Source organism: Leguminivora glycinivorella, chromosome 17, assembly GCF_023078275.1.
Source record: "Leguminivora glycinivorella isolate SPB_JAAS2020 chromosome 17, LegGlyc_1.1, whole genome shotgun sequence".
NCBI lineage: Eukaryota > Metazoa > Arthropoda > Insecta > Lepidoptera > Tortricidae > Leguminivora > Leguminivora glycinivorella.
In genome coordinates, this window is record NC_062987.1 from 5,876,867 (window position 1) to 5,903,545 (window position 26,679).

Here is a 26,679-nt window from a genome sequence, read left to right on the forward strand (position 1 = left end):
AAGCGTCCATAGACTGCGGTAACTATTTACTATCAGACGGGCTGTATGCTTGATTGCCACCAGAAAAGTATTTCTGTTTCAAACGATCTTCATAGAATTCACAACAATCAACAGAAATAGTTTGACAGATTCTATGGTACTACTCAACTCAACCAAGTACCACAGTCATAAAGACGAGTCTAAGATATTTTACACAAAACATACTATGAACAGAAAACAGCGTTTATTTATATTGCACCGAACCTGAGTTCCCCTAGGTACCACCAGGTCTCAGCTACAGCGCTGGCTTGGGTACTGCGCACCGAAGTCCTCATAAAGGCAGGGCCTATAACGAAAACCGGGTTTGTCTATGTTGCACCAAACCTAAGTTCCCCTAGGTACAGCCAGAGTTCAATATCAGCTCTACCTTGGTTACTGCTCACTCAAGTACTCATCAAGACAAATCCGATGACGAAAACAGCGTTTGCCTATGTTGCACGAAACCCGAGTTCCCCTAGGAATAGCCAGGGTTCAGCATCAGCTCTACCCTGGTTACTGCTCACTCAAATACTCATCAAAACAAGTCCGATGACGAAAACAGCGCTTGCCTATGTTACACCAAACCCGCGTTCCCCTGGGAAAAGCCAGGGTTCAGCATCAGCTTTACCTTGGTTACTGCTCACTCAAGTACTCATCAAGACAAGTCCGATGACGAAAACAGCGTTTGCCTATGTTGCACGAAACCCGAGTTCCCTTAGGAATAGCCAGGGTTCAGCATCAGCTCTACCTTGGTTACTGCTCACTCAAGTACTCATCAAGACAAGTCCGATGACGAAAACAGCGTTTGCGTATGTTGCACGAAACCAGAGTTCCCCTAGGAATAGCCAGGGTTCAGCCAGCTCTACCTTGGTTACTGCTCACTCAAGTACTCATCAAGACAAGTCCGATGACGAAAACAGCGCTTGCCTATGTTACTCCAAACCCGCGTTCCCCTAGGAATAGCCAGGGTTCAGCATCAGCTCTACCTTGGTTACTGCTCACACAAGTACTCACCAAGACAAGTCCGAGGAAGAAAACAGCGCTTGCCTATGTTACTCCAAACCCGCGTTCCCCTGGGAAAAGCCAGGGTTCAGCATCAGCTCTACCTTGGTTACTGCTCACTCAAGTACTCATCAATACAAGTCCGATGAAGAAAACAGCGTTTGCCTATGTTGCACGAAACCCGAGTTCCCTTAGGAATAGCCAGGGTTCAGCATCAGCTCTACCTTGGTTACTGCTCACACAAGTACTCATCAAGACAAGTCCGATGACGAAAACAGCGCTTGCCTATGTTACTCCAAACCCGCGTTCCCCTGGGAAAAGCCAGGGTTCAGCATCAGCTCTACCTTGGTTACTGCTCACTCAAGTACTCATCAATACACGTCCGATGACGAAAACAGCGTTTGCCTATGTTGCACGAAACCCGAGTTCCCTTAGGAATAGCCAGGGTTCAGCATCAGCTCTACCTTGGTTACTGCTCACTCAAGTACTCATCAAAACAAGTCCGATGACGAAAACAGCGCTTGCCTATGTTACTCCAAACCCGCGTTCCCCTGGGAAAAGCCAGGGTTCAGCATCAGCTCTACCTTGGTTACTGCTCACTCAAGTACTCATCAATACAAGTCCGATGACGAAAACAGCGTTTGCCTATGTTGCACGAAACCCGAGTTCCCCTTAGGAATAGCCAGGGTTCAGCATCAGCTCTACCTTGGTTACTGCTCACTCAAGTACTCATCAAAACAAGTCCGATGACGAAAACCGCGCTTGCCTATGTTAAACCAAACCCGCGTTCCCCTGGGAAAAGCCAGGGTTCAGCATCAGCTCTATCTTAGGAACTGCTCACCCAATTAACTCATCAAGGCGAGTTGGATGACGAAAACTGCTTGTTTTTATGTTGGCAATTAACGTTTTCAATGTGTAATGTTAATGGTTAATTGTATTGATTTTCGGCCAACACTGTATATTTACATGCATACATACATATTTACATAATTATATTCATACATACATACCTACATACATTCATACATACCTACATACATTCATACGTACGAACATACATACTGATCTATGGGCGACGATGATCATTTACCAGCCATCAGTCCCTTGTCTCCCAGTTCATTAAAAATAATTTCTAGCCGTGTTCTACTTTTATCCAACGAAAACATGTTTCGTTGCAAAATTAAAAATGGGGCGCAAAGTGCGGAGTGGCAACAGCGCATTTTCCTTCCTGTTCTTACAATAGCTTAGATTCATAATCCTGTCTCTTTCACGCAAGGCTCGACTACGCTTTAACAAAAGGGAAAGCCTTATAAATAGCGCTTAAAATAAGGGTAACCCTTATTAAAGGATTGCAAGCCGTATCGGATAGCGGTAAGCCAATGCACAGGGCTAGCTTTATTGTTTTACTAAGTTTTTTGTAAGGGCTAGTCAAATGAATGGGCTTGCAGTTCGAAAGGGAGAGCCTCTCGATTGGGTCGTCCTTACGTTAGGGATTCCCAATGAAAGGCTTGTAGCGCGGAAGGGGTTGTCCGGTCCCTGGTCCGCATTTCGCACAGTCCACTAAATGAGTAGGTAGGTAACTGAAACAGAATATAAAGTCAAACTTCTTCTAATTCTACTGGTTTTTCAATATTGTAGCCGAGGTGCGGCCTAATATAGAATTCGCTTAGTACCGAGACGAAGAAAACATTAAATCGGTTAGCATTAGCATACAAGGTGCTCGCGAGGAACCCATATAACTTTAACGGCATATTCTTGGTCACATTTTAAGACTAAAATCATTATCATTATATATATAATAAAACTAAGTCGATAAAAGTGTGCGTGCCGATAAAACTTAAAAAGGAGTCCCGGCACGATAAAGGGACTTAAATAGTGTGATAGCCCTTTATCCCCCCTCGAACAAGAAAGTTCCCGTTTTAACCTAAAGGGCGTGTTTTTAAAGATATAAGGGCTTCTTCAACCCTAAGTATAGTGGCGCCATCTGTTGTCGAGTAGTTGAACTTCATTCAGAACAACGATTATTTGGGTTACATTTCGAAAGGCGCGAAATTTAAAATTCCAATTTCAATAGTCTTCAATTACATTTGTTCTGTTATCGAGTATTTGAACTTATTAAAGGGACTTAAATAGTGTGATAGCCCTTTATCCCCCTCGAACAAGAAAGTTCCCGTTTTAACCTAAAGGGCGTGTTTTTAAAGATATAAGGGCTTCTTCAACCCTAAGTATAGTGGCGCCATCTGTTGTCGAGTAGTTGAACTTCATTGAAAGTATTCTACAGCAGCAGAACCTATTGTCACGGCAGACGATAATATCGAGAACATTCTAGAAGATATGAGAAGGAAAATATTCTAAAACTTTCTCGAATATTCTAGAGCCTAGCTCTCTGAATATATAAGAGCCCGGTGTCGCCCGCCAGAGTCAGTTCGATTTGAACAGTGAAACAAGCGATTTCGAAACGAGAAGGAAAGAAGTTATCTGTGAGCCTTTATTTTGAAGTATCACGTGTGAGTATTTTTAATAGTGTGTATAATAATTTTCCATTTTGAAGCGAAGAAGAAAAAAGTTGTCTGTGAGCCTTTACTGTGAAATATCAAATGTGAGTATTTTAATAGTGTGTTTAATTAATTCTAATAGATTTCTTTTCTTTTAATAAAATTTTTGCTTTGTCTCAACGTACCCCACGTTTACGTAACAATATATTTGTCTATAAAATGTATGTTTAATTTTATTTTACAGAATACAATGCCTAGACGTAAAAGAGGAGGAGATCTTGCCAGTTCTGCAGCGAAACGGCGGAAACAAGTTTACAAAATCAACGAACCAGAATGAGCACCCTGAGGAGTAGAAAAAGCGAAGAAAGGAAAGAAAATAAAAGTATTGAAGAATCGAGAATTTTAAAAGATAATCTAACAAAAGAAGCATTCCACTACAAACCGACAAAAAATATTACAATCATAAATATGTTGTAATCGGAAAAATGAATACCATTTGCCAATTTTGCCACGCGAAAAAATTTAGTAAAGAAACACCAGGTCTCTGTTGCATGAATGGAAAAATTCGATTACCACTACTGGAAACACCTCCGCAGGAATTTCTACATTACATGATTGGGGAAACACTAGAATCAAAACACTTTCTTCAAAATATAAGATCATACAATTCCTGCTTTCAGATGACTTCTTTTGGTGCTACTTCGACTAACACTGATAGAAATGAATTTGAATATGTATTTTCAATTCAAGGTCAAATTTATCATAAAATAGGATCGTTACTACCAATGCCTAGCGAAGACTATAAACTTCTGCAAGTTTATTTTATCGGAAATGAAGAACAAGAAATTGATCAACGATGCACAAATTTTAATGGATTGAGACGTGAAATAATCCAAGATGTACAGAGGATCTTACACAAATACAATCAACTGATTTACATATTCAAAACAACATTAGACCGCATGGTTTCTGATGACTATAAAATTGTTATTCGAGCCGATAAAAGACCACGTGGAGAACACGAACGGAGATTTAATGCACCTCAGATAGATGAAGTCGCCATCGTAATTGTGGACAATGAAAATACAAGCCGCGACATAATTGTACAACGAAGAAGAAAAGGACTACAACGCATTGCAGAGACACACCGTTCATATGATGCTCTTCAATATCCCTTAATATTTCTGCATGGAGAAGACGGATATATGGACGGATAAGAAAATATGGACGACCTGATCTCTTCATAACATTTACATGCAACTCATCATGGCCAGACATAAAAGAACAACTTAAATACGGACAAACATCCATGGATCGACACGACATAATAGCCCGAGTTTTTCGACAAAAACAAATAAGATTTATTGAAGTCATCACAAAATACCACATCTTTGGAACCGTTAGATGCTGGATGTACGAGTATACTATAGAGTGGCAAAAACGAGGATTACCTCATTCACACAATCTCATATGGCTACAAGATAAAATTTATCCCACGGACATCGACAAAATCATTCAAGCTGAATTTCCCAATCCACAAAATGATCCAGAACTATACAACATAGTAGTGAAAAACATGATTCACGGACCATGTGGACCATTAAACTTGCATGAGTGATGGAAAATGTACAAAAAAATATCCAAAACCATACTTGGACGATACAAAAACTGAAGATGACGGTTATCCCAAATATAGAAGACGATCACCGAAAAACGGTGGATTCACAGCAAAAATACGAATACAAGGCAGAGACGAACTGGAAATAGATAATCAATGGGTAGTACTAGGGAATGCAATCTCGACGAGATTGGGGCCCAGGCGAGATCTCGGGAATTCATGAAACCAATCTCGCGAGATCTCGCCAATTTCGAGATCTCGCGAGATTGGCCGGTTTGTGGGTTTATTCTTGTAAATAATCACAATATAGCAATGAATAAGGATAACAATCATAAGAATGATTGCTATTATGAAACAAATATTTATCTTGACTATTTTTTCAGATTTTTTTGATGTATTTTACATTGTTTAACATAAATTAAGTACCTCACAACTCACAATATATTTTTAAAACTTTAAAGTATAGATTATTATGTAAGAAAATAAAATAAAATAATTCACGAATGAGTAGAAGCGTGCCAATTTCGAAATCGTTGTCATGCCAACCGCGAACAAGTACACAGTAGAGACTACTTAAAAAATCTTTATTGATGAAAGGATAAAAATTTAACATTATAAAAATCAAGGTTATCCCTACCATCATTAAATAGACCCACATAAACACATTAACTCTACTCAATTAATTATGAGTATTATGACTAGTTGACTACTAATAAATTATTTAATTATATTAGACTACCAATACAATACGCTTCTTAAACCCGACAGTTAAATAAGAAACCAAAATAGAAAGAAAAACGGAAATATATACATAAATATCATTAAATAAATATTATTTTTCCACAGATTGACTTAGTCCCACGGTAAGCTCAAGAAAGCTTGTGTTGTGGGTACTCAGACAAAGGAATACATAATATACAAGTACTTAGATACATAGAGAACATCCATGACTCAGGAACAAATATCTTGTGTTCATCACACAAATAAATGCCCTTACCGGGATTGAAATCCGAGCCCGCGGCGTAGCAGTCAGGGTCACTACCCGCTGGGCTAGGCCAGACCGGTCGTTAAATATATAATAATAACATATTACAATATATAGTAGTGTAACTATTTAAAAAAGAAAAAAAAAATAATACAATAATTTGATTTTTTGAGTGTAAAATAGAAATTGTTATTGGTTGCCTAACAAACGAGAGCCGTAGTGAGGTTGTTGTAGGCTTCTGCTCTCTCGACATCCAACAAAACTCTGTGCACGAAAATTCGTAAAATAGATGGTTATATACACACAGCCATAAGTGTAATACCATAATGGCGAATCACGCAAATAGGTCTGGCTGACACCTTTCGAATTATTTCGAAACGGTCTGAATCTGTCATTCGTCATTCCGAACTCAGATAGGTAAATTATTGAGCGAAATAAGCGAGTTGAATCTCTCGATCTCTATTGAATTAACAAGTTGACGAGTTCAGTTAAATGATATAGTTCATATAAATCATTTACAGCTTGGGAAAGAAACATGACTAGTCATTTCGCGAGCTTTTTATGCTTGAGTTAAATCTCGTTGATCTCGCGAGATCTCGTAAATTTTTCGGCCGAGATCAATCTCGCTAAAAATGACCGAGATCTCGTACAAAAGAGATCTCGCGAGAACGAGATTGCATTCCCTAGGTAGTACCATATAACCCACTCCTTTCTAAAATGTTCCAAGCACACATAAACGTTGAATACTGCAATTCAGTAAAATCTATTAAATATATATGTAAATACGTAAACAAAGGTAGTGATATGGCAGTATTTCAAATAGTCCAAAATAGTGAACAAAATGATAAAAATGATGAGATCCTCATGTACCAAATGGGAAGATACATCAACAGTAACGAAGCAGCGCGGAGGATTTTTAGTTTTCCCATACATGAACGCGAACCAGCTGTGCAACATCTAGCAGTACATTTGGAGAATGGACAGAGAGTTTATTTCACAAAAGACTCGGCTAGAAAAATTGCAAGCGAACCACCTCAGAACACAACATTAACAGATTTTTTCCAACTGTGCCAAACGGATGCATTCGCAAAGACATTACTGTATGCCGACGTCCCTATTTATTATACGTGGGACAAAACAAAGAAAATTTTTCAACTGAGAAAACAAGGAATCTCAGAGGAGGGCCATCCAGAAATCATGAAAACTAACGCAATAGGTCGAGTATACACCGTACATCCAAACAATGCCGAATGTTTCTATCTCCGGATGTTGTTACACGAAATACGGGGACCAACAAGTTTCAAAGATCTCAGGACCATTAACGGCTACTTATGCCAGACGTACAGAGAAGCATGTCAACGCTTAGGATTATTGGAAAACGACAACCACTGGGAATTAACACTACAAGAAGCCACACTCACAGCTTCAGCTGAACAAATTCGAGAGTTATTCGCCATAATTCTAACAACATGTAACCCATCAAACCCAAAACAGCTATGGGACTCTTTCAAAAGGAGTATGAGTGATGATATATTGTACCAAATCCGACAAGCTAATCCAGAACTGACTATAGAATTCAATGACGACATATTCAATGAAACACTCATTCGTTTAGAAGATAAATGTTTAGCAATAAATAACCAAGCCTTAGTAGAACTTGGAATGCCAACACCACAAAGAAATGCTTTCAATGTGCTAAACTACGAAATTACAAAGGAAAAAAGCTATAACGTCAATGAACTACTTGAGTACATTGCTCACAACAAACCACTTCTCAATGACAATCAAAAAAATGTTTACAACGTTATAATGAACCGAATAAATAATAACACTGGTGGAATTATTTACTTGGACGCACCAGGAGGCACCGGTAAAACGTTTCTATTAAATCTACTATTGGCGGAAATACGTGCTACAAAACACATCGCACTGGCACTAGCATCATCCGGCATTGCATCCACACTTATGGAAGGAGGACGAACTGCCCATTCTGCCTTACAACTACCGTTGAATATAGCCGAACAACAATTCCCGGTATGTAAAATCTCAGGAAAATCTGGACGAGGTCAACTTCTAAAACAAGCTAAAATTATCATCTGGGATGAATGCACCATAGCCCATAAAAAATCACTAGAAGCCATGGACAGAACATTACAAGAATTGCGAAAAAACTGAAATAATGGGAGGAGCTCTACTCATACTCTCAGGAGACTTTCGACAAACACTTCCAGTTATTCCCAAGTCAACACCAGCAGACGAGATCAATGCATGCTTAAAAAAGTCACATCTCTGGCCACAAGTACAAATACTGCAATTAACAAAAAACATGAGAGTTGAATTATCAAAAGATGAAACAACAGCATGTTTTGCTAAAATACTTTTACAAATAGGCGAAGGTACATATCCTACTGATCAAACGAGCGGCCTCATAGAACTCAATAGTGATTTCTGTAACGTAGCCACCACTGAAAACGAACTAATCGACAAAATTTATCCAAATATTATTCAGAACTATACCAACGTAAAGTGGTTATTTCAAAGAGCGATTTTGGCCACTAAAAATAATATTGTTGACGATATCAATTTTAATATTCTAAAGAATATACCTGGTGAAGAGAAAATATATAAATCAATCGACACGATGGTATCCATTGAAGAAAGTGTCAACTTCCCTACTGAATTTCTAAACTCTTTACAAGTACCAGGAATGCCATTACACTGCCTTCGTCTGAAAGTTGGATCTCCAATCATACTACTCAGAAATCTAAACTCCCCAAAACTATGTAATGGAACGAGGATGATCGTAAAACAGTTATCGAATAATATCATTGAAGCTGAACTTATTTCTGGAAAGTGCAAAGGACACACAGTATTTATACCTAGAATACCACTGATCTCTTCTGAATTGCCATTTCAATTTAAAAGATTGCAGTTTCCAATTAAATTAGCCTTCAGTTTCACGATTAACAAAGCGCAAGGGCAAACTTTAAAATATTGTGGCATCAACCTCAAAGAATCCTGCTTTTCACACGGTCAGCTATATGTAGCTTGCTCAAGAGTAGGAAATTCGAAATTTTTTTAAATATATACCCCGGATAATAAAATAAAAAATGTTGTTTATAAACAAGTAGTATAAATGATGAGAAAATGTTTTCAATAATTTTTTTTACCGTTTACGTCATAGTTTATTTTTTTATTTAAACTACCACGTAATCTCATATCAACTCCCGAGCGAAGCCGGGTATCATAGCTAGTGTCATATAAACTTTTCTAGATTTCGTCTAGTTTCAGAGTTATTGCCAATTTAAAAAAAACATTTCCGTATTGTTACTCAGTAGAAAAGGTTTCTTAACGGCGCTGATGCGCAATTGTGGAGCATAGTCTCACAGTACCACAGTAGTCATTGATAGATGTCAAAATGTGACAAGAAAAACTTCCAAATAATTTGGTTTTTAGAAAAATAAATGAAGGAACTCATTTTAATTGCCAACTTTATGGATAAAAATTTTTTTTATGAGAAAATACGTCCAAAAAAGTAAAAAAAAAACAATTTTTTGGCGAAAAATTTAAAAATTCATATAACATTTTTTCTTTCTTTTTGCCTCAGAAACGCGTGGTTCAAGTTATGCGGGTTCCTCGCGAGCACCTTGTATATATTTTTTTTAATTAGTTAGCCTCTGTTGTGTCCCACTGCTGGGCAAAGGCCTCCCCTTGTTTTCTCCACTCGACCCTGTTTGCCCTGAATGCGTCCAGGTCATTCCGCCATTTCCTTTTTGGTCTGCCTGAACCCCGGCCTGTCTTGTATTTTAAATTATATCTGGGCGACCGAGCTTCGCTCGGTTCTGTTTCGTATCCTTGACCTGTGTCGCCATCTAGTTGGAAAATAAACAGTACACCTACATCGATCAATCGAAAGAACTCTCAGTCTTAACAACACAACTACTCCACACGAGATGGCGCGCCACAGTGTGGGATCAGACCTCATTTTTGACCATGGTCTTTTTATTGTAAAAACCGGTAGCCTAGACCAAAACAATGCTACGACTAAAACTCCCGAATGTCAAATATGACTAGTTTACGAGAAATTATTTTTTGAAATTTAGGGCAAATGTACCCGAAAATTGACTAAAACTCAAAATATCCTGAGAACGGTATCGATTATCAAAAAACACTTTTAAGAGAACTTATAGAACTACCAATATACTATCGTATGAAATAATCAGCACGGTCCTAACATCATTCATATCGGTATTAGAACCAAATTAGTTATTTTCTATTTTGATTTTTTTTCTCGAAAGTTCCTGTATATTAGCATTTCTTTTATTTTTTTACTGAAAGGTGATTAGCTTCCCTATATGCTATAATTTTTGCATTAAGCAATTCCATAGGATCTAGAAATTATGGTGTGTTTAAACGTCCCATATAAAATCCCCATAGAGTAATTAGAGCACACCATAATTTCTAGATCCTATTGGAATTGCTTAAACACCGTTGCAAAAACTTTTTCTATTACTTTGAAAGAAAATTATAAATTCAATAAATACCTACTTTCAGTCATCTTAGTTATCTAGTGGACCACCTACCATTTCGAATATGCAGTTTGAGTGCAAACATGAAAATAAAACTGTCTATGGTACATGGTTCTTTGAAGCCTGGCCAAAGACGAATCGAGTCGAGTTGAATCGAGTTCTCATACATTTGAATGCGATTCGACGCGTCGCCAATGATCGCAGCAGAAAACGAACGAGTCTTCTGCGAATGCCCCGCTTTAACATTCTAAGGTTGGCAACAATGTACCTAAAAGCAATGTATTTACTGAACTGTAATAGCTAATATACTGCTAGGAACTTTCGAGGAAAAAACGACCTCAAAATCGAAAATTACTAATTTGGTTCTAATACCGATATGAATGATGCTATTACCGTGCTGATTATTCCATACGATAGTATATTGGTAGTTCTATAAGTTCTCTTAAAAGTGTTTTTTGATAATCGATACCGTTCTCAGGATATTTTGAGTTTTAGTCAATTTTCGGGTACATTTACCCTAAATTTCAAAAAATAATTTCTCGTTAACTAGTCATATTTGACATTCGGGAATTTTAGTCGTAGCATTGTTTTGGTCTAGGCTACCGGTTTTTACAATAAAAAGACCATGGTCAAAAATGAGGTCTCATCCCACACTGTGCGCGCGTTTCGTCACAAAAGCTCAGAGTGTATTTTTCTATTCGTGTTAGCCTCGACCAGTGTCGCCATCTAGTCTTTGAAGTAAATAATACTTACATCGACCGAAAGACTTCTGTCTCAACAATACAACTACTCCACACGAGATGGCGCGCGAAGAAAAACGCGTGAAAACTCGAAAATTCGCGTTTTCCGGGACCTAAGGATATGTTAGATCGATTTTTCACCCACGAAAACCCCCACATAACAAATTTCAGCGAAATCGTTAGAGCGGTATCCGAGATCGTCGGTATAAATAAATAAATAGATAAATAAATAAATAAATAAATATACAAGAATTGCTCGTTTAATAGTATAAGATTTAAAAATATTTTTTTCAATATCATATCAAAATATATACGAAAACGTATGTTTGTACTCCTCCCTATTTCAACAATTGGGTCAAAATTATAACGCCTTTTTGTTTATTGTGCCAAACAAGTGCTTTGATTACTGGTAGTTGAAACCGCTTGTTCATATTTATGAAAAAGCCATTTGAGAAAATGCGATGTGATGGATCGTAGTCATGTGAATTGGCAATCACTGTAATTATACCGGGGGTTAGATTAGAGTGTGAAGTTAATTTTGTTCTCGGAAAAAAGGTACTTCGTTTGTTGTTTTCAACGTACCGTACCACCTTACTGGGCGTAAATTACAATTAGAAAACGCCTTGTTGCTGAATAAATAAGATATGTTTTGCTTAAATTCGATTCCTATTGAGTTTATTATTGTTGAGTGTTCAATAAGAGGAGTCACTTGAAATATCGAGTATGTCTGGCCTCTGGGATGCTCCATTCCAAATAAAGATTCTTGCTACCAACTCATAATATTAACACAATCATTACATTAGAAATAACGCTCTATATATCAGCCAGCACAATTAACCAATTTAGAGAGAATGATTTTACCGTATAGAAGAAAATGGCACGAGTCACCCCGTAAATCTCTTTGATAGGGGACCCTTTGTACATTAGAGGCTGCAGTAAAATACAAACAAATCTTATATTAGAATTAACTTTGATAAGAATATTTTAACGAAATTTATTCTGTCATACCATGACAGAAAAACCATTCATTTTATTTAAACACTCCCTTGATATTTTATTTCTATTGGGTGTTGGTGGACTTGGTTGGATATGTTTTTTTTAATGACCATATTTTGTGTCCCACTGGGCAAATGAATTTCAGCTCCCTTTCCAATCCTCCCTGTGCTGAGCACGATCCTGCCAGTCCCACTGCAACGCATTCAAGTCATCGCGCTACCTCTTTCTCGATCTGCATCTGCCACGGCTGCACGGGGTGGTGAGGAATCCAGCTAGGGTGGTTATTTTGGCCCATCTGTTATCATTCATCCGACAGGCATGTTCAGCCCAGTTCCACTCACCAGAATCGGCTTTAAGTCTCTAACTAGTATTTATGGAAGTATACCTTTTACATTATTCACACCACACGTGACATTTTCCTAGTTTCCTTCTGTCAGCTGCGCCTACTTCGAAGTGCAATCTACCGAAACTTCGTCTTCACTTTCCAACTATTACTAACATGTGATCTCGGTACACGCTAACATGTGCAATTGGATTACATTTACAATTTTATCAGCAAAAGTGTAACAATAAATTCATAAATCTACATTCTACAGGATTAAGCTAGTTTTATCACACAAAAAAGGTTATTAGACTATTAGCATAATGCCAATTTCTATCTGTGCGGTTTAAATCGTAGTTTTAATTGAAAGAGACTTTCTTGCGGTCGTTCTTAGCGTATGTGTACAGTACACACGTTGTGGGTATATACCCAATACATCAGCCAACAATATGTATAATATTATAATATGCAAATACTTATATAGATGGAAAATATCCATGACTCAGGAACAAATATCTGTGCTCATCTCATGACAGCACAAATAAATGAATGCCATTACTAGGATTTGAACCCATCAGGACCGTCAGCATAGCAGGTCACTATCCACTAGGCTACGAGTAGACTGGTCGTCATCGTCACACTGGTGACTGGTCGTTATTTAACGGATAATAAATAAATATTTTGTTGCAAATATCGCGTCATTAAACATTTCCAATGCATCACGATTAAAATACAATTAAATTTGCTGCCAATTTGAGATATAACCTTTATTGAGAATATTAACGAGCGTTGCTATAAAAGTAAATGAATGATGTGATAAACAAGGGAGTGTTGTGCATAGCTGGCCTGTGTCAACAAGGGTTTCTAAGGGCGTGGTGCCTTGAGGTGTTTTACGGCGGGTATGATTGATTAAAAACGTTGTACATTGCTGGTCGACCAAGTATAGTACTAAACTTGTACTATTGACGCTGCTAACTATAGAGATGCAACGGATAATGGTTTGGCCGGATATCGGAGATCCGTTTCAAATGTAACTGGACGCTTACCATGAGTTACTAACGACTAGGGATTGCAGTACCGGTACTGTTTTAAAGAACCGGGATTTTCGGTACCGAAGCAATATGGAACCGGGATTTCCCGGGATTTTCGGTACTTTCGGGACTGGTCAAATTTTTTCGCTTTTTCAAATAAAACAACATATTTTTTGGCATTTTACATCTTTTATTATTATATTACCATAACCGAACCGCACCGGCTTCGCTCGGCGTATTATTTTATCTGCCTTTTTAGGGTTCCGTATTTTATTTCATAGTTATTTTCATAGTGAGATTATACCGTGCAACAACAACAAAAAACCGGCCAAGAGCGTGTCGGACCACGCTCAGTGTAGGGTTCCGTAGTTTTTCGTATTTTTCTCAAAAACTACTGAACCTATCAAGTTCAAAACAATTTTCCTAGAAAGTTTTTATAAAGATCTACTTTTGTGATTTTTTTAATATTTTTTAAACATATGGTTCAAAAGTTAGAGGGGGGGGACGCACTTTTTTTTCTTTTAGGAGCGATTATTTCCGAAAATATTAATATTATCAAAAACGATCTTAGTAAACCCTTATTCATTTTTAAATACCTATCCAACAATATATCACACGTTGGGGTTGGAATGAAAAAAAAATATCAGCCCCCACTTTACATGTAGGGGGGGTACCCTAATAAAACATTTTTTTCCACTTTTTATTTTTGCACTTTGTTGGCGTGATTGATATACACATTGGTACCAAATTTCAGCTTTCTAGTGCTTACGGTTACTGAGATTATCCGCGGACGGACGGACGGACGGACGGACGGACGGACGGACGGACAGACAGACATGGCGAAACTATAAGGGTTCCTAGTTGACTACGGAACCCTAAAAATCGTGAAGAATTCCGCCTAAACCGGACTATCTGGCAACCATAAGCACCAATGGTTACCGTTGCTCCGATTAAGCGATCTGCCATTACTGGGAGATGTTTAATCGCTTAGTAAAAGAAATAAGACAAATACTATTAAAGAAATATAATAATTGATTATAGACCGGCAGTAAAACCTCACAAAATTCCCCAAACATGTAATTTGAATCAAAGAATGTAAACTAAAGGAAACAAAACATTTGAGATGGTGCACTATTTTTTTGCTAGTCAGAGGGATCGTTCTCGAGAAAATTAGTCTATTTTTGGAAATTTATATGGAAGACCGTAATATCACATTATATGTAAACATGTTTTTAAAGTTAAGCATGTTTATAGCATTTATTATCATTAAAAGTTAGACATAAGCCATTGCCGACTTTTTTTCTAGACCTACATTTATGCATCAGAGCGACAATTCCACCATACATTATTTTGTTATAAGTCGATCGGTACGTACGGGCAGGGTTTTTGATTGAAGCTCTTAAGCAGCGTGATTTTTACCGACTTTTAGCACATATATACACACAGTCATGTTTTAATAATCAATTTATAATAAGAATACCTTAAACATTCCTCAAGAATCACTCTATTCATACATAGGTGAAAAACGCATAAATATCCGTTTAGTAGTTTTTGAGTCTATCGCAAAATTCGCGAACACAGTTTTATAACATGCAGAGAAATGAGTGAAAGGAGATTGAGAGAAAAAAATACACAAATTAATATAACAAACCTTCACCAAAGATACAAAACTCGACTACTGAACTGACTAGTGGGGCTAGCTAGGGTATCGCGGTGGCTACTGCTTCCAGGCTGCCACTGCCACAAGCTATTAAATAGTGATTAAGCGCGTGTTGCTGTACCTACGCCTATTTTTTAACTGTTTAAATAATATGAACAGAAATAAATACATTTTGTAGCAAAAAATGTCACTAAAAATATTTCCCGAAAGTACCGAAAGTACCGGGATTTTCCAAGTTGATTTCCCGGTTCTTTGCTTGGCCAAAAATACCGGGAATTCCCGGTACTTTCGGTACCGGTATTTCCCGGGAGCAAACCCTACTAACGACGATACTCGCTAGCGTAAACGTTTGCTCGATAGCAGTATATCTCGCAGACTCTAGCGAGTATCCTCGTGTGACTCGTGTGCAACGTCGTGTGTTGGAGGAGGTAAACCTTTGCATACGATATCGACACTGTCTTATTTCAATCTGTGTCAGTACTCTCTGTCAAACCTCTCCTCTCCGTCTCTAGGTGTCTTGTTGTATCTAGTAGGTAATAGATAGGTGGTACCTAGATGAATCAATGGAGAAAGACATTCGGCAACAATACCATTATCGAATTTAACGGTACCCTTATCGGTTAAATTTCATTTATGACGATAAAGACGCCGACGTGACCAACTTGCTAGTTGCTAGCCCCAAAAACATGACAGTACCTATATAAATATTTATCTAGTATTTTGCATTAACTAAAGTTTACCTCTAAAGTCAATGTCTAAGAGTCCATCCTTCAATCGATTAGCCTGCAAGGTAACTTCCGAGTTTATTGGTCGATCGTAATTTATTTAGGTGTTGCCCTGGGCGCACCCCGCTCCTGACTTCTACGACTACGTGTAGTGTACTTACATATACTATTCTATGGGAATCTTACCTACTCACAAAGTCAGGTAAACTCCGCAATTTTGCAATTCTACTCGTTTTCTGAATGCGAATTTTACCTGCGTATTAATACTTGATCACAGTGTATATTCTAAATACAAATCTTGCTGATCTGTTACTTCTGTTAGTTAAAGTCAACATTGTACAAAATACGGGGCTATAAGAGTTAGACTTAGCAAATAATATCATTCTTATCAATCAATCAGCATTTACGAGACATATCGGAACGAAAAATGCCATGACATGATATGATTGATTCTCTTCTTTGCGAAAGCTAAACAATTCCCTAATAGCTCTATTTTTTTTTTAATAAACCTCATTTACCGGAAAATTTTTCATAAATCTCAATAGTCTGTCTTCCAGAATACATTTCAGTCCCACGCAAAAAAACTACTTGAATATAATTAGGATAAAAATACTTACATTACCGTGATATGCTATAATGTACCTATCTATGATCAATTGATCACCCGGACAGTCAGTAACTCAGTATCATAAATATGTATTATACACGTTATCTGTGCTCTGCGGTAAAAAGCACTTATCAAAACAAATAGCACACTGAAAAAAGCAATCGATCTAAATATTCTAAACATTTAATTATACCTACTGCAGTCGTAGGCACAACAGGGCCAACAGGCGTAATATGGTTACGTTTAACTCGAGATAAATGATAAATAAAGCATGCATACGTAGGGGGGGATTTCCTGGTGTATGTGTAGTGTAGGTCTATTCTTAGTAATTAGGCTATGAAAAAGGAACACATTCCGCCAAATACTATTTATTAACTCTCTTTAACTATTTATTAACTTTCTAATTAATATGTAGTTAATTAATTAGAAATTGTCACGCGCAAAGCGCGAGCATCGTTAATAGTTATTTGTTATACAAGGGGGCAAAGTTGTATTTTAACGCCGAGTGTGGAATTGAAAAACGAGCAAGTGAAAGGATTCTATAATTGAACCACGAGCGAAGCGAGAATAGAATCCTGAACTTGCGAGTTTTTTAACACACGAGAAGTAAAATACGTTTGCACCCGAGTGTAACACAAAACTTTTCCCCTCACTATAGCGAGGAAACTACAACGCAAAACAAATTTTATCCCTGCTTCCAGTACTTCCACAGGTGGTTAAATCATCTATATTACAAGATTCACCTGCTTTTATCAATTTTAAAGCTGTTAATTTGACTTTATTCAAGGTCAAATTACTTTACCCACTAGTGGATAAAATGCGTTTTTACCCGCTGGTATTAAAGTACAAAACGCGTGTTGCCGAGCTAGTGAAGGGAAAAGAATAATTCTACAATCATTGAGTGAATGAATCACAATCCTATTTATTGTACAGTTAAGTGTAAAAATATGGGTGCGTACAACTTATCAAAAATATGTCCCATAGCACTTTATGTCGGCGGAATAAGGTCTCGGTACATATTTTTGAGCGGATAAAATCGATACGTATTTTTGCACTTGACTGTATCCTATACGAGGTAATCAACGTTTGACATTTTAAGATTTATTTGAAATGGAGGATAAATAACCTTCCGTGTCTTCCCCATTTTTTCGATAAAAAGAGGTTTACATTATGTATTTTTCCTGCGGTTCCTGCGTATATTGTAACTCTTAAACAAAAATATCCTAAACTAGAACTTCTTGTTGACATAATAAAAAAAAATCATACATATAGGACATACCTTTCTGTCGATAGACATTTTTTTAAAGCACCTAAAATTCGAATAAAATACACTGCTGACACGGGCCCGCTCAGTCTGCGCCGAGCGGTCGTAGACAACGGACCTGCGTTCGATCGTCCGGCGCTCCTTGCTTTCGTAAGCAGCTAGATAGTTCCGAGAAATGCTGTATACTGCGACTAAACAAATCTTGATCCTGTCGGTGGCAAACAAGCATACGGTCCGCCTGATTTTTATACATGCAATTTTAGAAATCGATTTGCATTTCAGATGGTTATATGGATTTCATTTTTTACTTGAAATCTGATGAGAGTTTGAATTTTTACTATATTTCGGGACCAGGACGAGGTTCTGGTTCTCATGATGGAGTCAGGAGATGGTCAACAGAACTGCTACTCTACTCATCATAACTCCGCCGTGTTTGGGCTCATTGGATTTGGGCTGACGAGCAGAATCGATCTAGATGAGGTCCAAGGTCTCATGATGGAGTCAGGAGATGGTCAACAGAACTGCTATTCTACTCATCCTAACTCCACCATGATTGGGCTCATTAGATTTGGGCTGACGAGCAGAATCGATTTAGATGAGGTCCAAGGTCTCATGATGGAGTCAGGAGATGGTCAACAGAACTGCTATTCTACTCATCGGAACTCCACCATGTTTGGGCTCATTGGATTTGGGATGACGAGCAGAATCGATCTAGATGAGGTCCAAGGTCTCATGATGGAGTCAGGAGATGGTCAACAGAACTGCTATTTTACTCATCATAACTCCACCATGTTTGGGCTCATTGGATTTGGGCTGACGAGCAGAATCGATCTAGATGAGGTTCAAGGTTTCATGATGGAGTCAGAAGATGGTCAACAGAACTGCTATTCTAATCATCATAACTCCACCATGTTTCGGCTCATTAGATTTGGGCTGACGAGCAGAATCGATCTAGATGAGGTTCCAGGTCTCATGATGGAGTCAGGAGATGGTCAACAGAAGTGCTATTCTACTCATTATAACTCCACCATGTTTGGGCTCATTAGATTTGGGCTGACGAGCAGAATTGATCTAGATGAGGTCCAGGATCTCATGATGGAGTCAGGAGATGGTCAACAGAACTGCTATTCTACTCATCATAACTCCACCATATTTGGGCTCACTAGATTTGGGCTGACGAGCAGCATCGATCTAAATGAGTTCCAACGTGTCGTGATGGAGTCAGGAGATGGTCAACAGAACTGCTATTCTAATTCTACTCATCATAACTTCACCATATTTGGGCTCATTAGATTTGGGCTGACAAGCAGCATCGATCTAAATGAGTTCCAACGTGTCGTGATGGAGTCAGGAGATGGTCAACAGAACTGCTATTCTACTCATCGTAACTCCACATGTTTGGGCTCATTAGATTTGGGCTAACGAGCAGCATCGATCTAGATGAGGTCCAAGGTCCTGACCAGGAGATAATTCAAGTCCTGAAGTGTGGTTCTGGTTACCCTGTAGTTAAGGGGCGTTCATTAATCACGTCATATTACATTTTTGGCCTATTTTAAACTGGCTGACAATAATAATGAAATCTTACTTACTGGCCTAAAAATCTTATCTTACTTGACTAAAAATTTAATACAATATCTCTACTCTATTTAGTACAAACCTTGGGATTAGTTGACAAAGCGGACCCCAGGATCCCATAAGCCGTGGCAAATGCCGGGATAACGCAAGGAAGATGATGATATTCGTCTTTGGGTCAAAGGAACAACATATGTATGCAAAATTACAGTAAATCGGTTCAGTAGTTTTAGAGAAAATTGGCTGTGACAGACGGACAGACAGAGGCACGAGTGATCCAATAATTCCTTTTTCCTGTTTGAGGTACGGAACCCTAAAATAATAGCGCCGAAATATGATTTTTGTTTACTACCGTTTACCACTACTATCCATACAGTGTACAGTCACCGGCATAAATAAGTGATGATTTCTGTACCTTGTCATATACTCTTTGAAATGTCATACAAAATTGTCGAACGATCTATAGCGACTAGGTATAGAAATCTCATCACTCCTTTATGACGGTGACTGTAGCACAGAGAAACAAAAAAAGTAATATGTTTCAACCCCACCCCTCCCCCTTCTCCACCATGATGATAGTTGGTGATTTTTCCAGTTAGTAAATATTTTTTACTAACGAGTAGACTATAGCAATTGTCTATTTAACAACCAATTGTTACGTAAATTGATTTATTTTTCTGACAAACGTTTCAATTGAGGGACCACCTTTAATCAATCGAAACTTTTAAATGGCATCTTTTACAAACTAAAGCTTGAATTTACAATGATTCGAGTACTTTTACTAACTTTCAGTCACTCCTATATTTTAAATAATACTATTGTTCTCTCTTAATGTGAACTTATCGCGATCGATTGAGGGACCACATTCTACATGCCATTTTTTCGTATTGAGTTAGCAGAAAGGAGTCACAATTAATGAAATTAGTTTTACAAATCTTTTACTAAGAATAGTCATTTACAGAAGTTGTAAATTTGAAGTGGATTATGAAATATGGATACCTGACATGCACGACTGAGGGTCCACCTTTAACCGAATGTAACTTTTGAGTACCTACTTTTACAAATTATTGGTTGAATTTACAATCGTTTGAGAACTTTTACTAAAGACTGACACATTCAAAATCTCGAAATTCTAACGTGGACCCTCAATGGGAACGCACATAATAAGATACTTTTTATACCATACGAGAAAATCGAATAAGTGAAATGTAATATTTCTTTTGAGACAAATAAACCGAATAAAAGTGACGTTGTCATATTTCATCGGTTAGTAGACAAGCCATTTTGATATAACGTCATTTAAGAAGCTATCGCCGCCATTTTGTCATGTCAATCATAGATTAATCGCGCAGACATTCCATGTAGGTATTTATTTATTTAATCGTATGGCTATAAACTGGTCTCTTACTAACAAAATATTATCAACTTAAGGACTAAAATTTTATATCTTTTTCACCCAACGGGCTGCGTTCACATCAGGGCTGAGCAAGTGCAGGGAGTGGCCAATGTATTAAGATTTATTGTGTGTTAAGAGGAGGATTGTATGGAGTGACAGCGCGGACTTCTTTTTCTGTAATAATTTTGAGTGTAACATTTAGTTTCTTAAATATGTTATTATGAAGTGTGTCTTGAAAAAAAAATATTTTCGTCGAAAGTACCTCTTAACTTAGAATGACCCATATTTTATTTTCATTACAGGTCGTTTACTTACATAAATATGCTTTCAGTGATTGCAGTTACTAGCTGTCACTTTTATTGTCTCTTAAAATAGTCCATCTTGTAACTCGTAATTTTTTTTTCTATCACTCCTGTAATGTACATAACTTATCAACTTGTAATGGTTATGTAACGCGTCTGTTACGCGTGCTGAGTTAAACACTTAAAAAATGGTCGGAAACATTACCATAACAACGGTCTTATTTAGTATAAATGTCAACAGTCTTTGTATTACAGATTCAAAGGAATGAACCGTACCTACTTCAGTTTTGTGCATACTTATGAGCGGTCATTCATGTTTGATCGCATGTCTTTGAGTTCTTATTATGTTTCATGCTCTGTGTTGCGTCCGACTTGGATATTATTTTTACTGCCTTCATTATGTTGCTGGACGATTGAGTTTTTGTTATATACTTTGTTTTGAGTTCTTTATTATTCAGTTTTTTATTTAACTAGTAACGTGATTGATTATATCCGTGTCAGGCAGTTTATTTAGGTCATTATAATATGTGACCTGTGTTGTGGTATTTGATTGTTTTGTAAGGCTAAAACTCACATCCCTCTACTGGTTTGAAAATGGCAATATCAGAACGATACCTGATCTCGATTAATTTCGAACGCACATAATTTCAGTCCAAATTTAGGTCAGGATACGGTACGGAAACAACAAAATTTACCGCTTTCGCGCAGGTGCACAAGGAAAAACCTAATTTTTTATGCTTCCCACAAGTTTCCTGTTTATAATATAAAATAACCGAGAACAAAAATATTGTTATGGTTTGGAGGCCAAGATATAAATACAAGAATGTAACGCATTTGCAAATAATATAGGCATTTAGTAATGTAATATGAGTTATAGGAAGTGAGTTGCGGAATTGTCAACGCGATCAGATTCGTAGTTAGATCCCTTTGTAGTGCGAGTAGAACAATGCGTATGCAGCGCATCTTTATTTACGTAATTACTTTGGTCCGATCTGCTATACTTACATACATGATGCTTATAGGCCTCGGACATAGGCGACTGACGCTGACGGACCCGTATGAAACCTGACTTATCATAAGATGTTATCTTAAGATAATATCAATTGACCTGAGACGCTACTGGTTATATGGCAGCTCGACATGAAATCAACAAGCAAGGGAGCCAACGTTATTTTATGACGTTACTAATATTGATGTACCTACTTCATTTGGTTGTAAATAACGCCCTAAATTTTACCGCTAAAGTGTCACATAGACAGTTTAATTATATAAACATTTTATCCAATCGTTGCACTAGGAATTAGGAATAGGCCTTTTTGTCTAACTGGTCTGACATTTTTACAAGCCTTTATAAATTCGGTTTAAGTGTTTACACATTTCCTTCTTTTACTGCTTACTGTGACGACGAAAATGTTTTATTAGTTATTGTAGATAAGTATTTTTTTCTTTGAAAATTTAGTGTCAGTCGTATTGACACATATTTTTTATCGGACCATCAAGAATGACATTTACTCTCGATGGTTACCTTTTTTACAATTATTTACAATTTTACATATTTTTATATAAAAATTTAAAATCGTGGTTAAAAACAATCACGTGTAAAAATGATGTATAATACATGGGCTCGAGCCATGCCTAAGATAAATTATTCTGGTATAATGGAGTCAATAGGTGAGTTTTTAAGTATAACGAAAATCATTTAGGTATACTTAATGATAATTGAACAGTTAAAATTACAAGTCTAGGTAATCGATGTGTTTCGTAATGTTGATATATGATGAATTGATGAGCATCGTGTAAATCAATGATATCTTCTAATGGAGATATATTATATTCATATTCATATTCATTTATTAATAATATCATTCATATTACATGTCATTCATTATTCAGTAGTATTATAATTTATAATCTTTATTTATCTTCCTTCTTAAGTTAGGTTTTGTACAATATGAGTATAAAAGTAAAATAAAAATAACACTTACAAAACAATATAAAACATATAAACACATTATAAAAAACCTAACCTAGGGTGCCGCCAGCAGCGGGGCAGGGCCCAAGCTGCCGGTGGTTAGGGCTGCAGAGAGAGGAACCGTCGGACTATCCGCGCCGTGTCCAAGATCACCGCCCTCTGCATCTGGCCCTTGATCCATCCACCTAGCGAGAGTCTCTTAAGATGGTGGTCGAGACTCTTCGCTATGAGACCGTTCGCTGAAACGACTATCGGAACAATGATCGTTGAATCAACATCCCACATGGCGGTTATCTCGTGAGCCAAGTCTAGGTACTTACTGGACTTGTCCTTCTCGGCTTTCACGAGATTCTCATCATGGGGGATGGTGATGTCAACGAGCACGGCCCGGCGTTGCAGTCGATCTATTATCACAATGTCAGGCTTATTGGCTACAATAGTCCTGTCAGTGATAATAGATCGATCCCAATAGAGCGTGGCACGACCATTTTCGAGAACTGGCGCAGGTAAGTACTTGTAATACGGTACTTCGCGGTCCACAAGGCCGTATTGAAGAGCAAGTTGCTGGTGAATAATCCTGGCTACGAGATTATGTCTGTGCAAGTACTCGCCGTTAGCTAGATGAGAACAACCGGAAATGATATGCCTGAGTGACTCTCCGGGACGGCGGCATGCCCGACAAATGTCGACCGTACCGTCCTTCAGGATATATTTCCGGTAGTTGTTCGTCATCATAACTTCGTCCGCAATTGCACAGGCAAAACCCTCGGTTTCTCCGAAGAGGTCCCCAAATCGTAACCAGTTCACCGATGCGAGCAAATCTACGTCGGATCCCGTGAGGGCCTTGTAGAACCGCCCGTGTAGCTGCTTGCTCTCCCATACCGCCTTGCGGTCCGCAGTACTTAGTACCACAGGTTTGCGCCAGTTCTGTTTCGCCAAGGAGAGCGGCGTGAGGTTTCCGTCCACTGCCACCACATCACGATGCATCCCACACTCGTTGTTAAGGAAGTAATTCCTGAGATTGTACACCTCACGGTTGTGGAGATTTTTGGCGTTTAGGAAGCCTCGACCTCCGCACTTCCGTGGGATGTACAATCTCATAACAGACGAGCGCGGGTGTAACATACGGTGTGTGGTAAGCAGTGAGCGGACCCTCCGATCCAGGGCGTCCAGCTCAGTCTGGGTCCACCGTAGTATGCCAAAGGAGTATGTGAGTAGAGGCATTACCCAGGCGTTAAAGGCGCGCACTTTGTTGCCTCCTGAGTCCTGACAAAAGACTGTTAAGGACTTTTGTCAGCCGACTGAAAAAGCGCTCCTTCACCGACCGTCTAATGCCAACATCCTCAATACCCAACGACTGTGACATACCAAGGTACTTATAGGTTTCTGATTCAGAGATAGATCTGAACGACATCGTCTCAGAAAGTTGTAAATTTTCTGAATTTACAACCTCCCCCCGCTGTACATGCATGACCGCACACTTATCGACACCAAACTCCATTCTGATGGCGGTACTGAAAACTTCTGTGGTTTTCAATAGCACCATCAGGTCTTGGGTGTTCGGTGCAAATAGTTTGAGATCGTCCATGTACAGAAGGTGAGAGATGACTTCACCCTCTCTCCGAAGCCGGCAACCTAGCCCAGAATCCTTCAGCAGCGTGCTGAGGGGATTCAGAGCTAGGCAGAACCATAATGGACTCAAACTGTCACCCTGGAATATTCCTCGCTCAATCTTATGAAGTCCTGCGGGCCAGGGGGCCATCCCTGCCTCCTGGTTGACGAAGGACTGTGGTCCACTGCCTCATACATGCAGCCAGGAAGGATATTAAAGCTGCATCAAGTTTATACAGCTCCAATACCCTTCTCAGCCATGAATGAGGCACCGAATCATAGGCCTTCTTATAGTCAATCCAAGCGGCCGAAATGGCCCCCTTGTTCCGCCGAACTTGTTGGCAGATGGTCATGTCTATGAGGAGGAGCTCTTTAGTACCACGGGACCCAACCCTACATCCATTTTGAGCGGGAGCCAGAATGTTGTTAGCGACAATATGCGCGTTAATTTTTGCTCTCAAAATGGATGTAAGGAGCTTGTAAAGTGTAGGCAAGCACGTGATGGGTCTGTAGTTTTTTGCTTCCGTGGTACTACCGGACTTATAGAGCAGGAAAGTAACACCAGTTGTTAGGGAAGGTGGGAGAGAACCAAGATCGAGGGCTTGTTGAAATTGCGTTGCCAAACGCGAGTGCGAGCATCGAAACCATTTTAGCCAGAAGTTGTGCAATCCGTCCGGTCCAGGACTTTTCCAGTTCTGGGCCGTACGGGTAGCACAACTTACGTCGTCGGGGCTGATGGTGATAGCCCCCATAGGCTCGATGCTCTCGCACTCGCGTTCGACAACGGTCATCCACTCACCCTCCGTGTGTTCGACGGGCACCGACCAGATGCTACGCCAGAAATCAGACATGGCAGTAGCATCCGGCAGCCGCACGTCAGACACACGAGGGTCGGTTTCCTCCCACCTTCGGTATACTTTCCTTTGGTCGCTTTGAAAAAGACGATTCTGCTGGAATCGGTCCACACGCTTTCTGTAGCGGCGAATACGGCTTGCCCATGCATAGACTTTCTGCTTCAGGAAGTCGATGCGCTCTGTGACATTGGCTAAATAGTCGCGGGGCCTGATGTCCGTCCCCGCGAACGCCTGGTTCACAAAGCGCATTACTCGGGGGCGATTATTACCCCCTCTGAAGCAGATCAGCTTTGCAATGAGAGTCCTAAACGAGTTGATACGACGCTCGATCCGTACTTGCCATGCAGGGACACCTCCGACGGTCCTAGGTGCACGGTCAGCGTCCGGAAACTTGACTCGAGCAACACGGCACGCCGCGATGGCTCCGCAGTACATGATCGAGTGTGTATCATCTAGATCTTTACTAGTCCGTATAAATGGCTCTAGTAAAGCGTTTAAGGCTCCCATTAACGCTAGATTGCGTCTATTCATGGGCAGACGTGGTAATCGTGGCCTAGGATTGTTTGTGGAGCGATACTGCGTAATCGCCTCTTCCAAAGACCTCCTCAGTTGCTCATTAGCAGGCTCACTCACGCTCTGACTCGCGAAGTCCCCGCCGTCGTTACCGGAATCAACCCGCGGCGCCTCCGGTGCCAGGTCGGGTTCGGGCACCGGGTCCGGCGACATGGCGGGCAAATCCCGCCCCGAGGCGGGGTCCGCGCGAGCAGTGAGAGCTTCCTGGCGAAGCCGATCAAGTGTGGCGTCATCCAACCGCTTTGACCACTGAATGACGCGCACCTGATCCGACAATCGTTGCTCCGACACAGTGGTGGTAGGATCGAGTGCCTGAAACAAAGGCAGCATCCTTGAACGATACGCGGACAGTCGTGTTCCCCCCTCTGTAGCCCCGTAGTAGGCGCGCATGACGTTCTCATTTATTT

The 26,679-nt window shown here is 39.2% G+C and overlaps 1 protein-coding gene and 1 long non-coding RNA gene across 9 annotated transcripts in view; both read left to right on the top strand.

Moving 5' to 3' along the window:
- LOC125235191 (glycogen synthase kinase-3 beta) overlaps window positions 1-26,679 on the top strand; it is a 97,984-nt gene that overhangs the window by 44,501 nt on the left and 26,804 nt on the right. Inside the window, exon 1 of one of the 8 annotated variants that reach the window (XM_048141661.1) lies at window positions 22,916-22,933. The exons of the other annotated variants lie outside the window; for them this stretch is intronic. Within the exon in view, the coding sequence (XP_047997618.1) occupies window positions 22,921-22,933 (13 nt within the window). The 5' untranslated portion in view covers window positions 22,916-22,920. Of the gene's footprint in view, window positions 1-22,915; window positions 22,934-26,679 lie in introns of those variants that run through there. 8 annotated transcript variants of the gene reach the window in all.
- LOC125235195 lies at window positions 3,177-3,825 on the top strand. The gene is made up of 2 exons (XR_007178058.1): window positions 3,177-3,619; window positions 3,760-3,825. It is a non-coding gene; the product is annotated as an uncharacterized LOC125235195 (long non-coding RNA).